The sequence below is a fragment of the Camponotus floridanus genome, unplaced genomic scaffold (assembly GCF_003227725.1).
Source record: "Camponotus floridanus strain SB8 unplaced genomic scaffold, Cflo_v7.5 scaffold9, whole genome shotgun sequence".
Taxonomy (NCBI): Eukaryota; Metazoa; Arthropoda; class Insecta; order Hymenoptera; family Formicidae; genus Camponotus; species Camponotus floridanus.
The window spans coordinates 2,126,196-2,144,772 of NW_020229860.1; the positions used below are offsets into that span (position 1 = coordinate 2,126,196).

The 18,577-nt window shown below is 28.1% G+C and overlaps 1 protein-coding gene and 2 non-coding genes across 4 annotated transcripts in view; 2 read left to right on the forward strand and 1 right to left on the reverse strand.

Annotated features, from left to right (window-relative positions):
• LOC105257546 (neurexin-1) overlaps positions 1-18,577 on the forward strand; it is a 212,841-nt gene that overhangs the window by 151,073 nt on the left and 43,191 nt on the right. For both annotated transcript variants that reach the window (XM_025414874.1, XM_011268232.3), the window contains 6 exons: positions 5,606-5,713; positions 6,986-7,178; positions 9,988-10,179; positions 11,419-11,562; positions 11,892-12,109; positions 15,421-15,529. In XM_025414874.1, the coding sequence (XP_025270659.1) occupies positions 5,606-5,713; positions 6,986-7,178; positions 9,988-10,179; positions 11,419-11,562; positions 11,892-12,109; positions 15,421-15,529 (964 nt within the window). The remainder of the gene's footprint in view (positions 1-5,605; positions 5,714-6,985; positions 7,179-9,987; positions 10,180-11,418; positions 11,563-11,891; positions 12,110-15,420; positions 15,530-18,577) is intronic.
• LOC112639787 lies at positions 3,074-3,193 on the forward strand. Its single transcript, XR_003123681.1, has one exon. It is a non-coding gene; the product is annotated as a U5 spliceosomal RNA (small nuclear RNA).
• Positions 10,659-10,740, reverse strand: Trnas-cga. The gene has a single exon. It is a non-coding gene; the product is annotated as a tRNA-Ser (tRNA).

Sequence of the window (18,577 nt, forward strand, 5' to 3'; positions counted from 1 at the left end):
AGAAATTGTTTAAATATTTATTCAGATATTATCGAAAATTTATATGACTAAAAATTAAACATCACTCAAATCTTTATGCAGAAGTATTACCGATATTATTCGCAATGTTGTTTACTATTAATTTATTTAACTGCTAGTTGGACAATCAATAATTTATATATATATATATATAATCATGCAAAAATGATATAAGTAACATTATTTTACGCATTATATTTTTGTAGCATTTAAATTTGGCAATTAACATGACAACATGCTATATTGATCAAAATAATCATGTTTTATGGCTTCGCAAAAATTCGTTTATTAAAGAAGGTTTTTTGAAAAACGTTTTCGACGCGTATCTTGTGAAGACTTCTTGAAAGTGAGAACGAAAAAGTCCTGGTCAATGAACAAGAGAAGTCGAAAAGTACTTTACCACGTTCTTGGGAATTGTTATACGGAAAAGATACTCGCTTCGGTAGAGAAGGACGTAAGAAACATTCGAAAAGAAAGGCCCTGAAGATATGGCAACCTAAAAGAAATCTCTCACTCGAGATCGATCCCTTCAATTCTTCAAGAGAAAAAATTTAGAAAGAGCGTCATGAAACATAAAAGAGTTTTATTACTACTATCATAGTTGCTGTCATAAATTTCTTTGCAATGATTTCTTTCAATCTTTGCTATTTTTATCACATTCTTTCTATGACTGATATTAATAATTACAAATATGTTTAAATTTAATTCTTAAGTATCTTTCGTAAAATATTCATTAAAATTTATTTACAATATTATTACAGAAGTAAATATGTTATTAATGATATGCAATCAAAATGATAATGATTCTACACGAAAAAATAGAAAATTCATAATAAATGATCAATCTGTACGTGATTACGTGATCCTTAATATAATAATTGCATATCTGCCTTTGCTGTGCTAATATTAAATGCTACTGTTCACTAAAACAACACAAGACGTTTTCTTGTTCTTGGATCAGATTTCTACGCAGAGAAAAATCATGCATAGAACCTGTTTTCTTCCTATTTTCTTCGTAGTAACGCGGGAAAAGTTTCCAGGTTTGAGATAACCGTCTCAAGTCTCGTGGCGAGTTACGGTTCACTCCCAAAGGTGAAATTGGAAAAAGTTTTTCCGTTTGTGTGGATGCCTCTGCGGGTGGTATCAATCTCGCGGACTTTCGGTATCTCAAGTGTGTTGAAATGTTCATGTCGCGAAAGACGTATATAGTGTTCGAAATGTACTTTAAAAGATTGTGTATTTTAATACGAGAGTCTTTCAGAAAAACTAAATAACTTATTTAATATTAAAGAATTTAATATTAAAGAATTATCTCTCTTGTTCGAAACGTGTTCAATCTATCATCATACATTTTTGCAAAAAGATCCTTTAAAAAAATATTCTGTTTGAAATTCTTTTATACGAGTAGAAAATTCGCATCCGCGTCTAGGGATTTCATACATATACTGAAAGCACCAAGTCTAATTGGAGTTTCATGAAGGCTAATTTCCCTAATGGAAAGCAAGATCGAAACCTCTGTTTCAATATTATTATTTATTCTTGTCGCTGTATTCCCTTGTTGAAATTACATATAGAATATGTGTTATTCTAGACTATTCACATTTCTTTCGAATTACTATAGAGACTATACTATAATTACTATACAAACAGAACATTCATATATTATAAAATGATAATTGTACGTTTTTCTACTGCATTTATGTTTTTTTACTGCCAAAGATATCGCAGAAGAAAATAGTCGACTTAAAAAGACGTCAATTCATCGCGTTTTATTTGGGTCACGCTTTGTATTTTAGAATAAACGTACTGTATTTTTAAATACACGAATTACGAGAATAAAAGAAGGTATTTAAAAAGCGACCCAAGAGCTGTGGCTATCTCATCGGACGTTGATTAACGAACGGACTGCTTTGTCTATTTCTCTATTTCGGTAGAAAAATATTTCTCGCCGTCCTTTGTTCCGTAGAATAGTCTGTACGAGTGGCCTAATTAGCGCACGACGTTTAAGTCAATGGAAAAAAAAGAAAAACCAGGGAAAAGTAGCCAGCCAATTTCTGTGACGATTCTTTTATATTGCGATTTTCTTGCAAACGATGCATCGAACAGACACCATTTAATTAACTCTTTACACATTAGAAATAATGTTCTATTTTTCAATTGTTATTATTTTAATTGTGAAAAAGGAAAACAATCGTTTTTCTTATTGCAATTCATTGCTGGTTTTTTAAAAACTTTTGATCATTTATTTTATATATATATATATATATATATATATATATATATATATATATTTAAAAGTCTAATCCTCTTTTCTAAATATAAATTTATTCTTATTTTTATATTTTATGTGTATAATTATTGTTATGTATATATAATTTTATATTGTAATTAAATTTAAAAAATACATGTTACATATATTTATAATTTATATTTATAATTTATATTTATATTTTGAAATCTAAATACAATATATCTTATTCATATGTAATTACAAAACAATTATTAACCAAATATTTAATTATTAAATGTAAAAAAACATTTTCTTACTAATACACATAAAATATAAATGATATTTTTCATATTTAGTATCTCTTTTATTTATTTTTCATTTTTTGTATGGAATTATATGCATTATTTTTTACTTTAAATATACATTTTCCTTAAATGCAAATAAAATGCAATTTATAATCTAGGTTTTACTGAGTGTTCCAATTTTAAACATTATATTATTTTGTAGATTTATCATTCGAATGATACAATAAATATAGGCAATATATATTTTCTAATTATTTATGAAATAAAGAAATCGTTCAAAATAAGAATTTGCTTTTCTGCTTGGAGTATCAGTTAAGAGTTTTGTCGGCATTCATCTTACATTAGTATATTGAAGAAGGAGAGGGGAGAGAAGAGTATCGATTTGTGTGTACCCTTCGAAGACTCGAAACGACTGTTAGTTTTGAATACGATCGGTAGATGTCCAATCTAGTCACAACTTTCTTGTAAGTGAAATTCAGTATTCTTGTATATATAAGGGACACGTCGTGGATTGTGTTCATCACTCGTGTTTGCGTCTGATGCCCGAATAAATCTTTCGCCTTTTACTAAAGATTTCCGTGGAGGCGAACAACTCAACGAGTCTTTAAGAATTTTTGACGTACCTGGCGAAAGCTGGGTCATAAATCGATTCAAAGTTAATATATCTAGGAAAATATTACATAATATCTGAGATGTATGTAAAATATCTTCATAAAAAGTGCCTTAGGGACAATTTGGAGATTTTCAAAAAGTATCTTTGCATATCGGAATGATCGATATGGTTTGAAGATACGCGCGATCTCATCCTCGCAGTTGCTTATACTGAATCTTTATTGGAGCTGAGAAGATAGAGAAGAAGTATGAGCTCTACAACGAGAGGATCCATTCCGTCTGATGCTGATTCATAGCGGTTAGACGTGCTCTGCATTATTCAGAGAGCGCACCTGACCGTATAACGTCATGCGACTTTAAATATGGTTGCATCACTTTTGACTATCAAAGCAGATAATACGGCATGTCATACACTTTTCTCTCAGTTGCATCGATGGCTAGCAAAATCGAATAAAGAAAATGCAGCATTGGATTTACATGAGAAAACGAGATGAATTTATAGCCAGTATATTTCATTATTTACATGACTCGTTTCTATTTTCATTGAAATATGACGCACTCTTAAAAATCGTTCTAATTTATCCAATATAATGTCGTTACAATTTATACAATCCAATAAGTTATTGTATATACGTATACAATATATATTACAAGATTAATTTTGAAATGTCCTGACATTACTTGCGCCTAATGAGATAAAAAAATAAAAAAAGATCGCAAAATAAGAAGAAAATGAGAATATCTCTTTTTTTATTGAATTTAATTGATAATATTATTGAAAAATTAATGTTTGTTAACTAAAATTTCACGTGTTACAAAAACTATCTAATAAAATAATAAATTATAATTATAATTTGTCTAGATTATTGAAAAAAATATATAACGTGTATTTCTTAATCTTCATGAGAAAAATTGAACGTGTTAAAAAGAAACATTGCACGTTCTGATCAACAATACATGTATTTCAATTAAAATTTTATCAAATAAAAAGATGAAATAAAATAGAAAGATTATTTTTTTAAATTAATGAAGAGTTTTTCTATGAGAAATCTACGAAAGTCTTACGATAAAAGTAATAAAAGCAAACGAGGATGCCTTCGTTTAAATTTGGATGCAGAGTTCATTCTCGCGCGTGAGCGCGAAAACGACTATACCCGTCACCCAATATATTGAACGTAACCCACTATTTCGACCGACCGGGTTTTGCACGATGCAGTTCATGCAGAATACGACTTTTTTTCTCGTTGTCTCCGATTGGTACATTCTATACATGTATTTATATATATATATATATATATATATATATATATATATATATATATATATTCATTCGCTTTGTGGAGCTGCGACAGCAATACGTGAATTTCTCGGATTTTTCTCCACGCATGTTTGTCAACGTTCTATTATTTCGCAAATTGTCGTCGTATAGAATAAGTCTCATACTTTTGACGTATATTTTTGCAAAAGTTGTATATTTTTTTGTCTTTTGTCTCGTATAAATAGGGGATGCACGTTCTACCGTTTGTTGATTTTTAGACGACTGCTAACAAATATTGCATAAAAAAATATTTGAAATGTTTTGTTGCGCGAAGTTTAAAAAACATTCTTATCCGACACGAGCGATAAAGAAATCGACTGTTGCGTTCAATAAAAATGTAACGAGCAAATAATTTTGAAACTATTTGAAATATTGAAGGTAATATTGAACAAAATATTTTATCAAAATAATTTTTTGCATTTGGCATAAATATAAGGTACGTATAAATACGTGTGTATGCGTGTGTATGTGTGTGTAGGTGAATGCGTTATGTGCGATATGTATGAATCCCCTATCTAGCGATTAATTGTTTGTAATTAATGTTGTAGTAATTTATATATAAAAATGTCAGATGTCATATTTAGTTATGCAAACATATAAAAATCATTGTAATTTTTAGCTTTAAAAGTCATAGCCAGAACTGCAGTCAAAACTTTTGAAAAAGTTACGAGTGTACAGGTCGGAATTTTATGTATAAATTATCCAAGGTTTTTTTGGATAATCATACATAAACAATAATTTTAAATAAACGATATTAATTTCAAAATGATAGCTCTTAAATGATGGATCTTAAAATGGAATTATAGAACTAAGATATTGATTTTTGGCAGCATTTCAAATAAGAAGATAAATAAATTCGCAAGTCACCACATTATGTCAATGCGATTTTCCACCGCTGCTTATGCCCAAACGAGTGATCTGATTCTTTCAAGCACTTCATGATGAATGGCGAATTCGTAAGAATGCACGTAGAGATTGCGGATGCTGAGCACGACGAGGCTAGCTCGTCCATTCTTCTCGAGGACGACGCAGCTTCTTCCATTTCGCTCTTTCTCGCCGCTTTTTTTTCCTCTTTAGGCCCTGAAGCTACGTCGTAAGAACCATCTGTCTCGTTTGTTTCAGGTTCTACCACCTTGGAAAGCTGCCAAGTCCGGAAGTATATCCTTCAAAATTCGTACCAACGAACCCAACGGACTGATCATGTACAGCCGCAGCGGAGCACACACCAGAGTACGTATTTCTGATTCATCCTTTTTAATAATTATAATATCGACAATCGTTGTAACAATTTGAAAATATCAAATAGACAACAAAAATTATTTTTTTAAATATAATTACTAAATTTGAGAGTAACTTTTGCACATAAAAAAAAGGATAATCCGAAAGAGCTTTAGAGATAATAAAATCGAATGTGGCTACCAAAGCGCGATTACGCGTCTGTACAATTATTGGCTGCTGAAAACGTTTTTCGAAATAACAAGCCGCTTTTGTCCCAAAACTCATTCCGGCCGCGGTTGCACACTCGACTGACGGTAATTTAATTATCGATGCACAATTCCATTCTCCTGACACCGACGATCGATGAGTTCTGGTGGTCAGTGACCTTTACGCCTGAATTTTATGATTATTTAGTATTTTGAGACAGTCTCTCTCTTTTCTATCATTCTATATAAATATCCTTCAATATGTAATTGTACAATTGTTAAATTAAAAAATATATACGAGTCACATTTTGAAAATTAGAATTTTTTCTATAATTAAATTAATGAAAATAGGCCGACGCTAAAAATAACTTCAATAACCAGAAATAGTAAATAAGACATCATTTTGTGTTATTATAAAATAAATCTATATTAATTGATAATTCAGACATATTATGTAATTATTGTATTTTAAAATATATATTTTTTTAATAATTTTTTATCAATCAGCTTTGTTACACAAATGTAAAAAATTATATGAGTCTTCATCTAATCAAATTATTTCACAAATTGTAAGTATTGTTCATATTAAACCTCTTTTTATACTAGATAAACCTGGATTGCCACAATATATCTTCATTTATTCGTAATCCTATTAATAACAATGATATGCTGACATGCGATAATATATCTTCATCTATCTATCTGTAGCAACAGAAATTCAATAAATTGCGACAATAAGCTTTTTTTATTTTATACAATAAATAAAAAATATAAATCTCCTTATACTACCTAGCTATAATTCACAAATATGTGAAAGAATCTGCTATATCATATTTTCTTTCTATATAATTTAAATATAGTTTGTGAAATAGATTATGAAAAGAAGTAATATAACTTTACAAATTATTAATCAAAAATTCCAACTAAAAATTTAATAGATATTAAAAATCAAAGCAGAGAGTAATAAATATTAAAAATCAATTGCACTGTAAAAAAGCATGCACGCGGAAGCAATTTATTTTCCATTAGTAGTAATGCTGTAATAAAAATGGGCGGTCTATTTCTCTACTTATTACAGCAAGATCTATTTGCCTTCGAAATTCTTGGAGGACATCTCTACTTGCATGTCGATCTTGGAAGTGGTCCTGTTAAAGTAAGATCATCAAAGACACGCATCGATAATGGTGCTTGGCACGACGTTGCCCTAAGAAGGGTCGAAAGAGAGGGTCGAGTCACTGTGGGTGATTATACAGCCGAATTTCGTACGCCAGGTAACGTAATGTAAATCTTTCTACTGATATTACTTTTTTTCAAAATGCGTGAGAAAGAAGTCATATAATTTAGCAAAAATCAAAATAATTTTTCGTGAATTTTTCTAATTAATTATGGACTGTTGTGAAATTTATTTATTATAGTCGTATAAATAAACAAATTTGTAATTTGTTTATTTATACAACTAATTTCTAAATTTGGAGCTTCTATCTCAAAATAATTAATTTGTTGGTATGCATATGTATATATTATTGACAAATATATAATTATAGAATAAAAAATAGAAATAAAAAGAGATAAAGAAATTTCAAACATATATGTATGCTGTAACGTAAGTTGATATCTTGCAAGGAGGAAGTTTCTCATATTGATATTCTTATTGATATTCAATTTAAGTCTTTTAAAGTTGTATAGGTCTATCTGCTTTTTCGCGGAAAAAGAGGAAAGTTTAATATTTTTCTTGAAACTTCGCAATCGATGCCAACGCCTATCATAGCTGTATTTATACGTACACATACACACACAGTGACGATTTTTCAAAAAGAACTATCTCACCCCTTATACACATAAAATGTCTAACCCAACGTAGCAGATAAGTGTCCTCGAGCGTGTAACTCTGAATTATGAGCGGCTCGGCCCGCTCAGTTCACCGTTTATGTCGCTGGACCGCGATGTCCAGAATTTACTCACTACACCGTGGTTAAGTGATAAAGCACTACGTATGTACGGTCGCAAACACGCGAACGATACCGCAAAAAACGGCAAAAAGAATTTCATTGAGACAGCGAGAGTCCATATATCCTCTTCCAGATAACGGTGACTTAGATTGTTGAAGATGTTATTGCAATTGAGCTTATTGCTCCGATGTTTTTTTTATAAAGAAGAGATAGAATCTAATTTATATCTAGTAAGTTGTGTGTGTTATATAAACAAGATGTATAATATCAAAACTAGTAATAGTAATTGCATCAACGGAAAATAAAGATATTTATATCGAGGAAAGATGTTTGTACAAATATGTATGTAATTTAATCAAATATTAATTAAATTTTTTAATTATTAAGAATAAATAACAAAATCAGAAATATTTTTCTCTTTTCTTGTTATATGTTATAAAGTACATATATGTACACATACACGTGCACAAGTATTTTATAACGCGTTTTTTGTAATCCTCTAATGACGTCAAAGTGTTTTTAGCTAATTCGACTCTCCAAAGCAAAAAATTAATTAACTGATAAATTAATTACTTTACAAAGGATAGTAACTTCTTTTTCTCTGAAATTTGTTGAAGGATTAACTTATCCTCTTTTCTATTAACTCTACTCATCAGTAACTTCCTCTTTGCACATGTACATTTACTGTTTTCTTTTTTAACTTTTTGCGTGCGAGATAACATAGATTATTTATCTATATTCCATATTCTTGCATTAATCTAAATATTAAAAATTAGATTTAATAATGCGTCAATATCTTCTATACCTTTGAAAATAATCTTTCGAATCGGATATATTTATATATTATCATCTATTTCATTACATATTTATATATTATCATCTATCATTATCGTCTATTGATCGAATTTATTCGTTAATAATTATTTGCTCTTTAGTTGTTTTAATATATGTTCATTTGCTGCATTGTAAAGTGCATTGATTTTTGTTGTCTGATCAAATTTCCCGAATATAATATAAATTTCCGAAAATATGATATATAAATTTCTTTGTCTTGTTCTATCTATCAATTTGCTATCTATTTCTCTTTTTCGGTTTCTTTTTCTTTTCCTTTTTCGTATATTCGCGAGATAAATTTGTAACTTTAATTGAACTATATCATATAAGCGTTTTCATCTTATAACGGTCGCAGTTAGTTATTAGTCAAATTATATGGATGGTTAGGTAATTTACCGAGAAAACTTATCTTTAAATTCTATCAATATAGCTTGGAGCAATTTAGTCCTCGTGCTCTTGTATAATAAAATCGCAAATAACGCGCATCATTGTCAAGCACAAAAAAAATTTCAGATGCTTGATATTTCTTTAAAATAATTTGTTTATTCGACATAAATTATGAATAGGAAAATAGATTTGGAATCGAGAAATAGAGGACTACAAATACAAAGATATATTTTTCTAAGATAAAATGTAGCAAAAAACCCAGAATTAGATGTATATTTTTTCAAGATAGTGTATAAACAAACATAAAAAATAAATTAAATGGAAAGATGAAATTTTTGTATAAAATAATATATATAAATCCGTTGTATATATATATATATATATATATATATATACACACACACATATATATATATATATCACCCTCTCTTTTATAAACTATTTTCTAAATAAAAACAAATTTTTAAAAATGTTTTAATATATTACGAAGTATCAAAGTATGTCGAGAGTAACTTTCAAACGGATAATATCGGGAAATATTAGAACACCTAGTTTGGTCGAAGTTCTATATAAAAGTTTCTAACCGATATTAATTACGCAGTATTTATATAACCAAACGTATATAATACTTGCTCGTTTATTAAACGCTAATATTAATTAAACTGCGCTATACTTTAGAATGTTTCTCTATTTATCCTTTTATGATATCCTTCATCGATTCGGTGATTATACAGACTGATTAAAATTTGTTTACGTACATATTTTTTGATATCCTTCATCGTTTCGGTGATTTTACAGAATGATTAAAATTTGTTTACGTACATATTTTTTGCATATACTTAAATATTAGATAAAAATTTCGACTTACAATGCAACGTATAACTAATATAATTAATAATATTATTGACAGGTGATTCCACGCAATTAGACTTGGATGGTTTGTTATATATCGGTGGTGTGGGTGCACCATTCGCGCCTTTAACAGTTCCGCCCGTTCTATGGACGGGTGCCCTTCGACAGGGCTATGTGGGTTGCATGAGAGACCTCGTTATTAGTGGACATCCAGTAGATATCGCAGGATATGCGCAACAACAAGATTCTGGTAAGAGATTTAATTTTTATGCAATTATATATTCGTGAAATGATAAAATCAAACATCTACGAGTATGTAAAAAAAGTCCCACCGCCAACGATTTGTAATAGATTACAGAAAATACGAAAAATATATGTCATCACGTTTCTGAATTCTAATATAACACTATAAATTTGAGTATGTGTCTATTATTATATAATCTCGATTACAAAGATATAATAAATCTTTATAAATTATTATTTCATTTAATAAGAGTAGTAATATTTTGATAAAAGCTTATAGATATCTCTCTAAAATAAGGCAACTAAACGTAACAATCACATTGCGCTAACAATTGCTGGAGCAAAATATTTTGTCGTCCTACTTGATATAACCATGTTTATTAACTATTTGCTAATAAAAACAATCCCTGCGGCGTGTGATATTATTGATGTTTGTACGGAAAAAGCGGCGGTATGATTTTTCGATGATGTAGATAAAAAATAATACGCTGCGGACAGGATTCGAACCTGTGCGGGCATAGCCCATCAGATTTCGAGTCTGACTCCTTAACCACTCGGACACCGCAGCTTACGGACGCTCCCTCTTATTTCAACCAACTTCTGACATGTGGTACAATCTACTCCGACCAGAAAATATTGAATATCACAAATTTTATATTTCCAAATTTAACACGAAATAAATACGTAAAAAACAATCGAATTTATAATTTACTTCAAAAATAAACAAAATGCTATGAAAAATAAATGGAGAAGTATTAATAAAAAAGAAAAAAATGACTATATTTAATCAAAATATTATAATATATTGTACAATAATATATCCAAATAATAATTCTTCTTATTTTCTTAGTTAAACAATCAGTGTTTATAATTATTGTACAATTTTACAATATATTTTTTATAGAAATTTTATTTATTTTAAATTAGAATGTGCGTTAAAAAAATTTCGAAATATGAATTTAAAATTTTTGATCATTATGTAAATCATAAATTTCTACCATTGTCACTTAAATGCCTTTTTTTATTTAACTTGAAATTTAAATATGCCATTATTAATGGTTAATATATATATATATATATATATATATATATATATATAAATTAATATTTATAAAATCACTTAATTAAATCAGTAACAGCATTAAATTGTGATAATTATGATAATAATTACAATTATTAATTATAGTTATTTCATTTTCTTATATTAACGATTGAAAATTTTGCAATTATATTTTTGCATGCATAGGTGCAGTGAGACCTGCTTGTCATATTCAATCCCCACATTGCCCTTCGCAACCGTGTATGCACGGTGGCCATTGTCTCGAAGGATGGAATCGATTTCACTGTGATTGCACCAGCACACCTTTCACAGGACCCACTTGTGGCAAAGGTAAATATATGTATAATTTTTAATCAAATACATATACACACAATTGCTTTTACGTAAAATTATACATAACTTTTTTTCGAAGAGAATTAACATTTCTACATTCAAACTGAGATAATTTAATATTTATAATAGTTTTATTTTCTAACTTTAACTATATATTTTTTTATATGATAAAAATAAAATAAATTTACTTTTTTCTCTTTAATCGACACAATGATCAATTTTAAAATAATTTTAAAAAAATAATCCTATATATGTCTCTCAAGAAACTCGAATTTGATTTTTCTTTTTTGTGAATAATATATTATTGTTATATACACTTATCGCAGATGCATCGACACTGCATTTGAACGGCACGCAACAAATGACAGCACTGATGCCGGAAGAATCCAGAACACAGGCGGAGGAAGTCATCATACGATTTAAGACAACTAGACCACGTGGACTTCTATTAGCGACAAGCTTGGAGAACAGTGCCGACCGTTTACAGATTTATTTAGACGAAGGCAAAGCGCAGATGCTAATTCACATCGGAGATCGAGAAAAGGTAAGTTTATGAAATATTCAGCTCTCATCATTATTATAGCGATAATCAATAAAGTAATGGAAGTAGTCCTAAATTACCTCAAAGATATAATTTATATTTCAACTCAAAATAACAAATAAAATGTACGATGAAATTTTAACAAATTATCATCAAATGTAAAAATTTCAAAAATAATTTTGATAATTGAAAACTTTAAAAATTTTTAATTACTATTTTAATTACTATTTTAATTTGTATTTTTTAATGTTATTTAACTGTTCTAACGTTTAATTTAACGTGATATAAAATCATAATTACTAGATTTTATCATCTCTTGCATAAACGCTATGTTCTTTGTTAAACGCTATTTAAACAAATATTATTACAAATAGAAACGTGTTGTCGTGAAAGGGCAAAATATTGAATTTAGCTCGGACAAATTCGATCCACTTAATGTCAAAGAGTACCCGCTCAGAAGTTAAAGGACCACGTAGTTCGCGAAGATTTACATTCCTGGGAAGCATCTTCGACGTCGCTCTAGTATAGTTGACGTAGATCGTTCTCTCAGTTGCGAACGACGTCATGACATTAACTTAATACGTCACTCGCAAGAACATCCGCCAAGTAAATGGCTGGCGGCTCTCGTCTTCATGTAACGGAATATTCTTTGCGACGGAAATGTTGAACGCGTAAAGCATATTCTCGATAATTACTTCCGAAACATCAGATAACGCGCAATAATTTTTCATACTCTGTTTTATTAATTCTTTCAAAAATATGAACTCCTATGGAAGACTTAAATTAATTATACTTATAATCCCTATAGGATATTTAATATTAATTACACTTATAATCCTTATAAGATATTTAATATTTTAATATCTTAAAGTTTGAAAAAAACAGATAACACTTTTGACATATAACGTAAAAAATTCAAGTATCTTCGATATTATTATATATCGTTTAGCATCATTTTTTAAGGATCAATTTATTTTTATTAAACATTTATCATCATAGGATATTTAATCTCACAAAAACTAATGAATCTCTGCGAAATTCTTGATTATTGTAATTTTTAGTAATTTATTCTTTTATACTATAACAAATGTATATAATATTACTTTTACATCGCGATATAATAATGTATCTTGAGTAAAAAAATTTTCGTGAGTTTATTAAGAATCGGTAAGAATACTGTTCTCCAAGGTCGCAAAGAGCGTTTCCGTGCTGCTCCATCGATCGTTTTCCCGGGAGCCAAATGCATTTCTGAATGCATCTCGCAACTCCTCGTTCACGCAATCCCCGACACCATCCCTCGCTTCTGTCACCCACATTCATACGTGGAAATACATAAGCAATTCTGCAATCACGTTTCCGGTCGAATGAATAGTAAATCGCTCGATTCGATTTCACAGCTATCTCATTAGATGATGCGTAAATGCACATTTTATCTTTCTTCATTTCCACGCATTGATAATTGTGAATATCTTTAATTCTCGCAAAAGTGTTATTATTAAAAATGTTTGTCGTTAACTTTTTGTTCGATAAATCATAAATACTTGAAAATAAAAAGATAAAATAAAAAATAAAGTTTTCAATTATACATTCATCTACACATATGTTAATGTAATTTGAACGAAAATATATATGCGTGATTAATATATAATACAAAATTCCTATTACATATTAATCATGATTTTACAATTTAAGATGTATCTAAAATTCTGGATACAACTCGTTTCTGAATTATAAATCGTCTGAATTATAAAGTGTTAAAAATAATTAATCATAGAAAGCATTAATTTGTCCCGCGCATTGCATTGTTGTCATATTAAACTCTCAGATATTGTATTAAGCAACGGTGGTACCTGAATTAACAATCTTGGCTCGAAGTCACTTGCAACTCTCGTACATGTGCGAATGAGTAACCAGACGTACATACATGTACACAAATATAAGCGCGAACGTACAAGGCGCACGATAATTTACGGTAATGTTTCAATCTCTGTATTCTCTACACGGACTCGTTAATTGAGCGGAATAATTGATATGATAATGCGGCAAGCTTGATGATTAGTCTGCGGAAAACCGGATTCCACAAAGTTCCTAGGAAGTTTGAGAGCGTTTCAATAAAGATTCTATCGCGTTCGCTTCCGATTTTCTTGAAATTATCCGCAATTTTTGATAATTTATTAATTTTTTAATTGTTGCGAGACAGAAATTGAAAATCATAAAGACAATATTCAAATAATTTCAATAAATATGTCCAAATATGCGACAAAAAAGGAAAAACTTTCTAATACTTTCAATTTGAAACTTCGTATTTTATGAAAACTTTAACTGATAAATATTAAATAATGTATAAAGCTATTTATAATAATTTTATAATAATATCGTTAATATTTTATCGATAAGAATTATTGTATATTTATCAAATCATTATATTTATAATAAACCCTTTTCCATATTTTTATGTATATATAGATTTTGTATTTTACATATACATATGTATAATGTGACAGACATTCTGCATTATATAAAAACTTTCTAAAGTTAAATTTATATTTTATATATAGCTTGATTTTGATTCAAATAAAGTTTAAATGTTCTGAAAAAAGCGTGAAAAATAGTTTGATAAAAATACTGTTCAATTTATCAAGCCAATTTATCAAATATAACTTTTCACTAACGGAAATATTGATGGAGTTGAAATCGATTTTTCTTTAATAAAAATTCAATAAATTGTTTTTGAATTTATATATTGAGTATAAGAAATGTATTTAATAATTGTTGACGCAAATTGCACGACAGCTGCAATCAGAAATTTGCAATAATAATATTCAATCCGGTAACGATGCATAGATGACGTTAGATGACAAACGCGTGTCAGGTGCTACACGACACATGATATCGTATGTTGCATAGGAACTGTGTCAGATAGTGACGAGTTGCTTGGATTTATGGAGCTTGGCCGAATGACAGACATCTCATAGAGATGGTTTATCGATAGCTTTAAAGCTATTGCGACACGTTGATGACGTTGTTACTGTAAAACGCGATAAAATTTCGAAAACTCAGTGCAAATATTTCGACTGACTTTGTTTTAGTATTTAAATTTTAGAATAGAAAAAAAAGATCCTAGGAAAATTAAATTTCTTCTGAAAATTTGCAATTACTTTAAATATTTTCTCTTCCAATCAAAATTTTCCAAGATATAGATTTGTCATATGCGGCTTTAAATTCTTCACTTTAATATAATATTCATAGTTATTATAGATGTTTATCACAGTTAGCATCCTGCGATAAACTTAATCGATACTTTTTAATTTCAGTTATTGGTAGCTGGACAAGGTCTTAACGATGACATGTGGCATACATTGAGATTCTCCAGACGCTCCAATTCGCTCAAATTTCAAGTCGACGACGAAACAGCTATACGAGGTATGTACATTTAAAATTATATGTATTGCTAGATAAAAATTATTATAAATAAATATTTTTTTATTTACAAAAACAGTTTTTATTCAAGACTTTTTTTTCTAAATTTGGCACCTTTATAAATATTGATTTTTGTAATTAAATAATTTTTGTAATTAAATAATTTGTATGTGCAAAACGTTATTATTAAAAAGAATTCGTGATACTTTATAAGATAATTAAACATGCAAAAGGAAATTGGATAATCAAATAAAAAGAAAATTAAATAAAAGGAAAGACTGGTTATTTAAACACGAACTATATTATTAACTTGACGGAAATGAAATGCCATTGGACGTGTAAAGTGCAGCAAATTGTATGTCGGTACCAGATGCAAAATAGTTGATTGGTTTTGTGCAGCAGCGGTGCAAGTGGCGTCATCGATCGCAAAGTGTAAGGAACATTGAAGGAAAAAAACAAATCTATTTCAGGATGTCAGGAGGTCAATGAAAAAGAGAGAGAAAGAGAGAAAATAAGTGCCAAAAATACATATCCATCTCTTATTTCATTCAAAACATTACTACGTTAAATATTAAGATTAACAATAAAAAATATATAAAAATTTTGATTTTTTTATTTACTTATTAATCGTCACATAATTGTTTTATTTTTATTATATGTGATATTAAGGTTTAAAGCCTATTTTAGACGATTTCTCACGAATTCGCGATAAATTCCCCGACAAAATTTCATTCATAATTTTATATGTTGCTAATATCATAATATATATGTATATTTTAATATATATTTATATATGTATTCTATTTAATTAAATATGCGTTTTCTATATTACACGCAAAATTATAAATAAAACTCTAATTTTATCGTAAAATAGATTATTTAAATCAAGTTTTTTGGAAATATTAAAATTAAGTAATTAGTAAAATAAGTAATATATTAAAAGTATACATTATCATAAGTAATACATTATCTTTTCTCAGAAGATACATTATCATAAGTAATACATTATCTTTTCTCAGAAGATTAACAAATGTCATTATGTATAAAATGACCACAGTAATGACAGCGATAAATCTATTAAACGATTTTCTTATATGTATGTTTAGAATATCGATATCTTGCTTTTATATGTGACTATCGTACCATAATTAAACTTGAATTCGTAATGTAATCAATAGACCTTTTCTCTATACTAAAGCTTTTACATGAGGCTAAAAATCGTGCCAAAATTAAACCTGAATTCGTAATGTGCGTAAAAGCGAACGATGCTTCGAGGAAATATTAGAACGAAGTTAGAAGTTACTATATTATCTTCCCGTAAAGCGATATTTATTAATTCATAATTTTCAAGAAAAAATTTCTTCATTATTTGAAAATAATTAATCATATAAACATAAAGCAGAGCTAATGCTTTTACTTTTATTTATTCAAACGATATAAAGAATTTATTTATTCTTGAAGATTAAGTACTTACAAATATACAGTGGAGGTACATAAAATATTTATGGTTTGATTATGAATATGATAATGTGATAACACTTATTTGAAATGCTTAATTATTAATTTATTAATAATTTGAATGAGAAATTGAATCACCTTTTTATATTATGATTGCAATATTACTTTTTCATATTCAATAAAATGTCTTTTATTAAATATTCTTTACATACTATAGTGAAATGTGTTATGAAAGACTATTATTAATTATACTTTCTTAATTTTCAAGATTAAATATTATTTTATAAGAAAACCGAAAAATATATAATTTTTAATCATATTATAGATCATTATATCTATTATATTTCTATGAAACTTAACTTTTATTTTTAATTACTTTTAATGTTAAATATGCTATGTTTATAAAAAGGAATTCGATTCATAATTATTTAAAGCATATATAATTTAAAAGAAACGCGGTTAAAATAAGGAATAATTACCTATAAATTAATTTTGCTATTACCTGGCACAAAAAAAAAATTATTATAGAGACATGCAATGAAATTTTTTAATAATGAATCTTATATGTAGTGCATTTTATACAAATTTCGAAGTAAGAAATTTTCCTCTCATGTGATGTTTCTCGCAATTCAGACGCGTTTTGCACGTTTCGCATCGATTGTATCGATTCGAAGAGTCTTTATACATCGTATGCATGTGCACGTTCGAACTTCTCGCTACAAGGCGAAAGAGACCGTGCGAGGGAGCAATATCATATTTCAAAATTTCTATTTAGCATAAATATCTGACCGCGGCCTCGGAAATTTCGCGGCGAAAGTCGAAGTGAGAGAGAAGTCAAGAAAAATACATATAGATACAAGAACGTGGAAAAATATGGAAAGTGAAGACAAAGATAAAGGATCAATATAGTATTTGTTGTCATTAATTATCAGATAATATTATGCAACAATATAAAAAAAATTGTCGATGTTGATTAGAATATATATATAGCGAAAAAAATTTTATCTTTATAAAAAATTTTATAGAATCTTTATTTTATTTTACATAATTTTTATGGAATTTTTTGCTCAAATATTTGAGTGGTTTCAATATATATTCAATATATATTATTATTTCTGTTTCAATATATATTCAATATATATTATTATTTCTGTTTCAGTCATACACAAAAATGAACACCAAGAATTTTTAATTATATAATTTAATTTTTATATTTAATTTTTAATTATACACATATGTATGCGAAAATTTTGAATATTTTAGCTTGATGTATACTTTTTAGCTTCTTTTATGTTAGAAAAATTAATTTAATTGATTATAAAAATATTAATGCTCAGTTAGTTACTTAATTTTTTTCAGATATAAAATATTGAAAAAAAGCAATAATCGATTTAAATTTCTGTTTTTAGTTTGAAGCACTTATCTTAAAATTAAAATAAAATATTATCTGATAATTTACGATATAATGTGCAGTAGCAGAGTTGTATACATATGTTGAGTTATAAAACAAAAACATATAAATTATATGTATTTAATAAATAATATGTATTTAAATATGTATTTAAATTATATGTGCTTATATAAAGTCATATT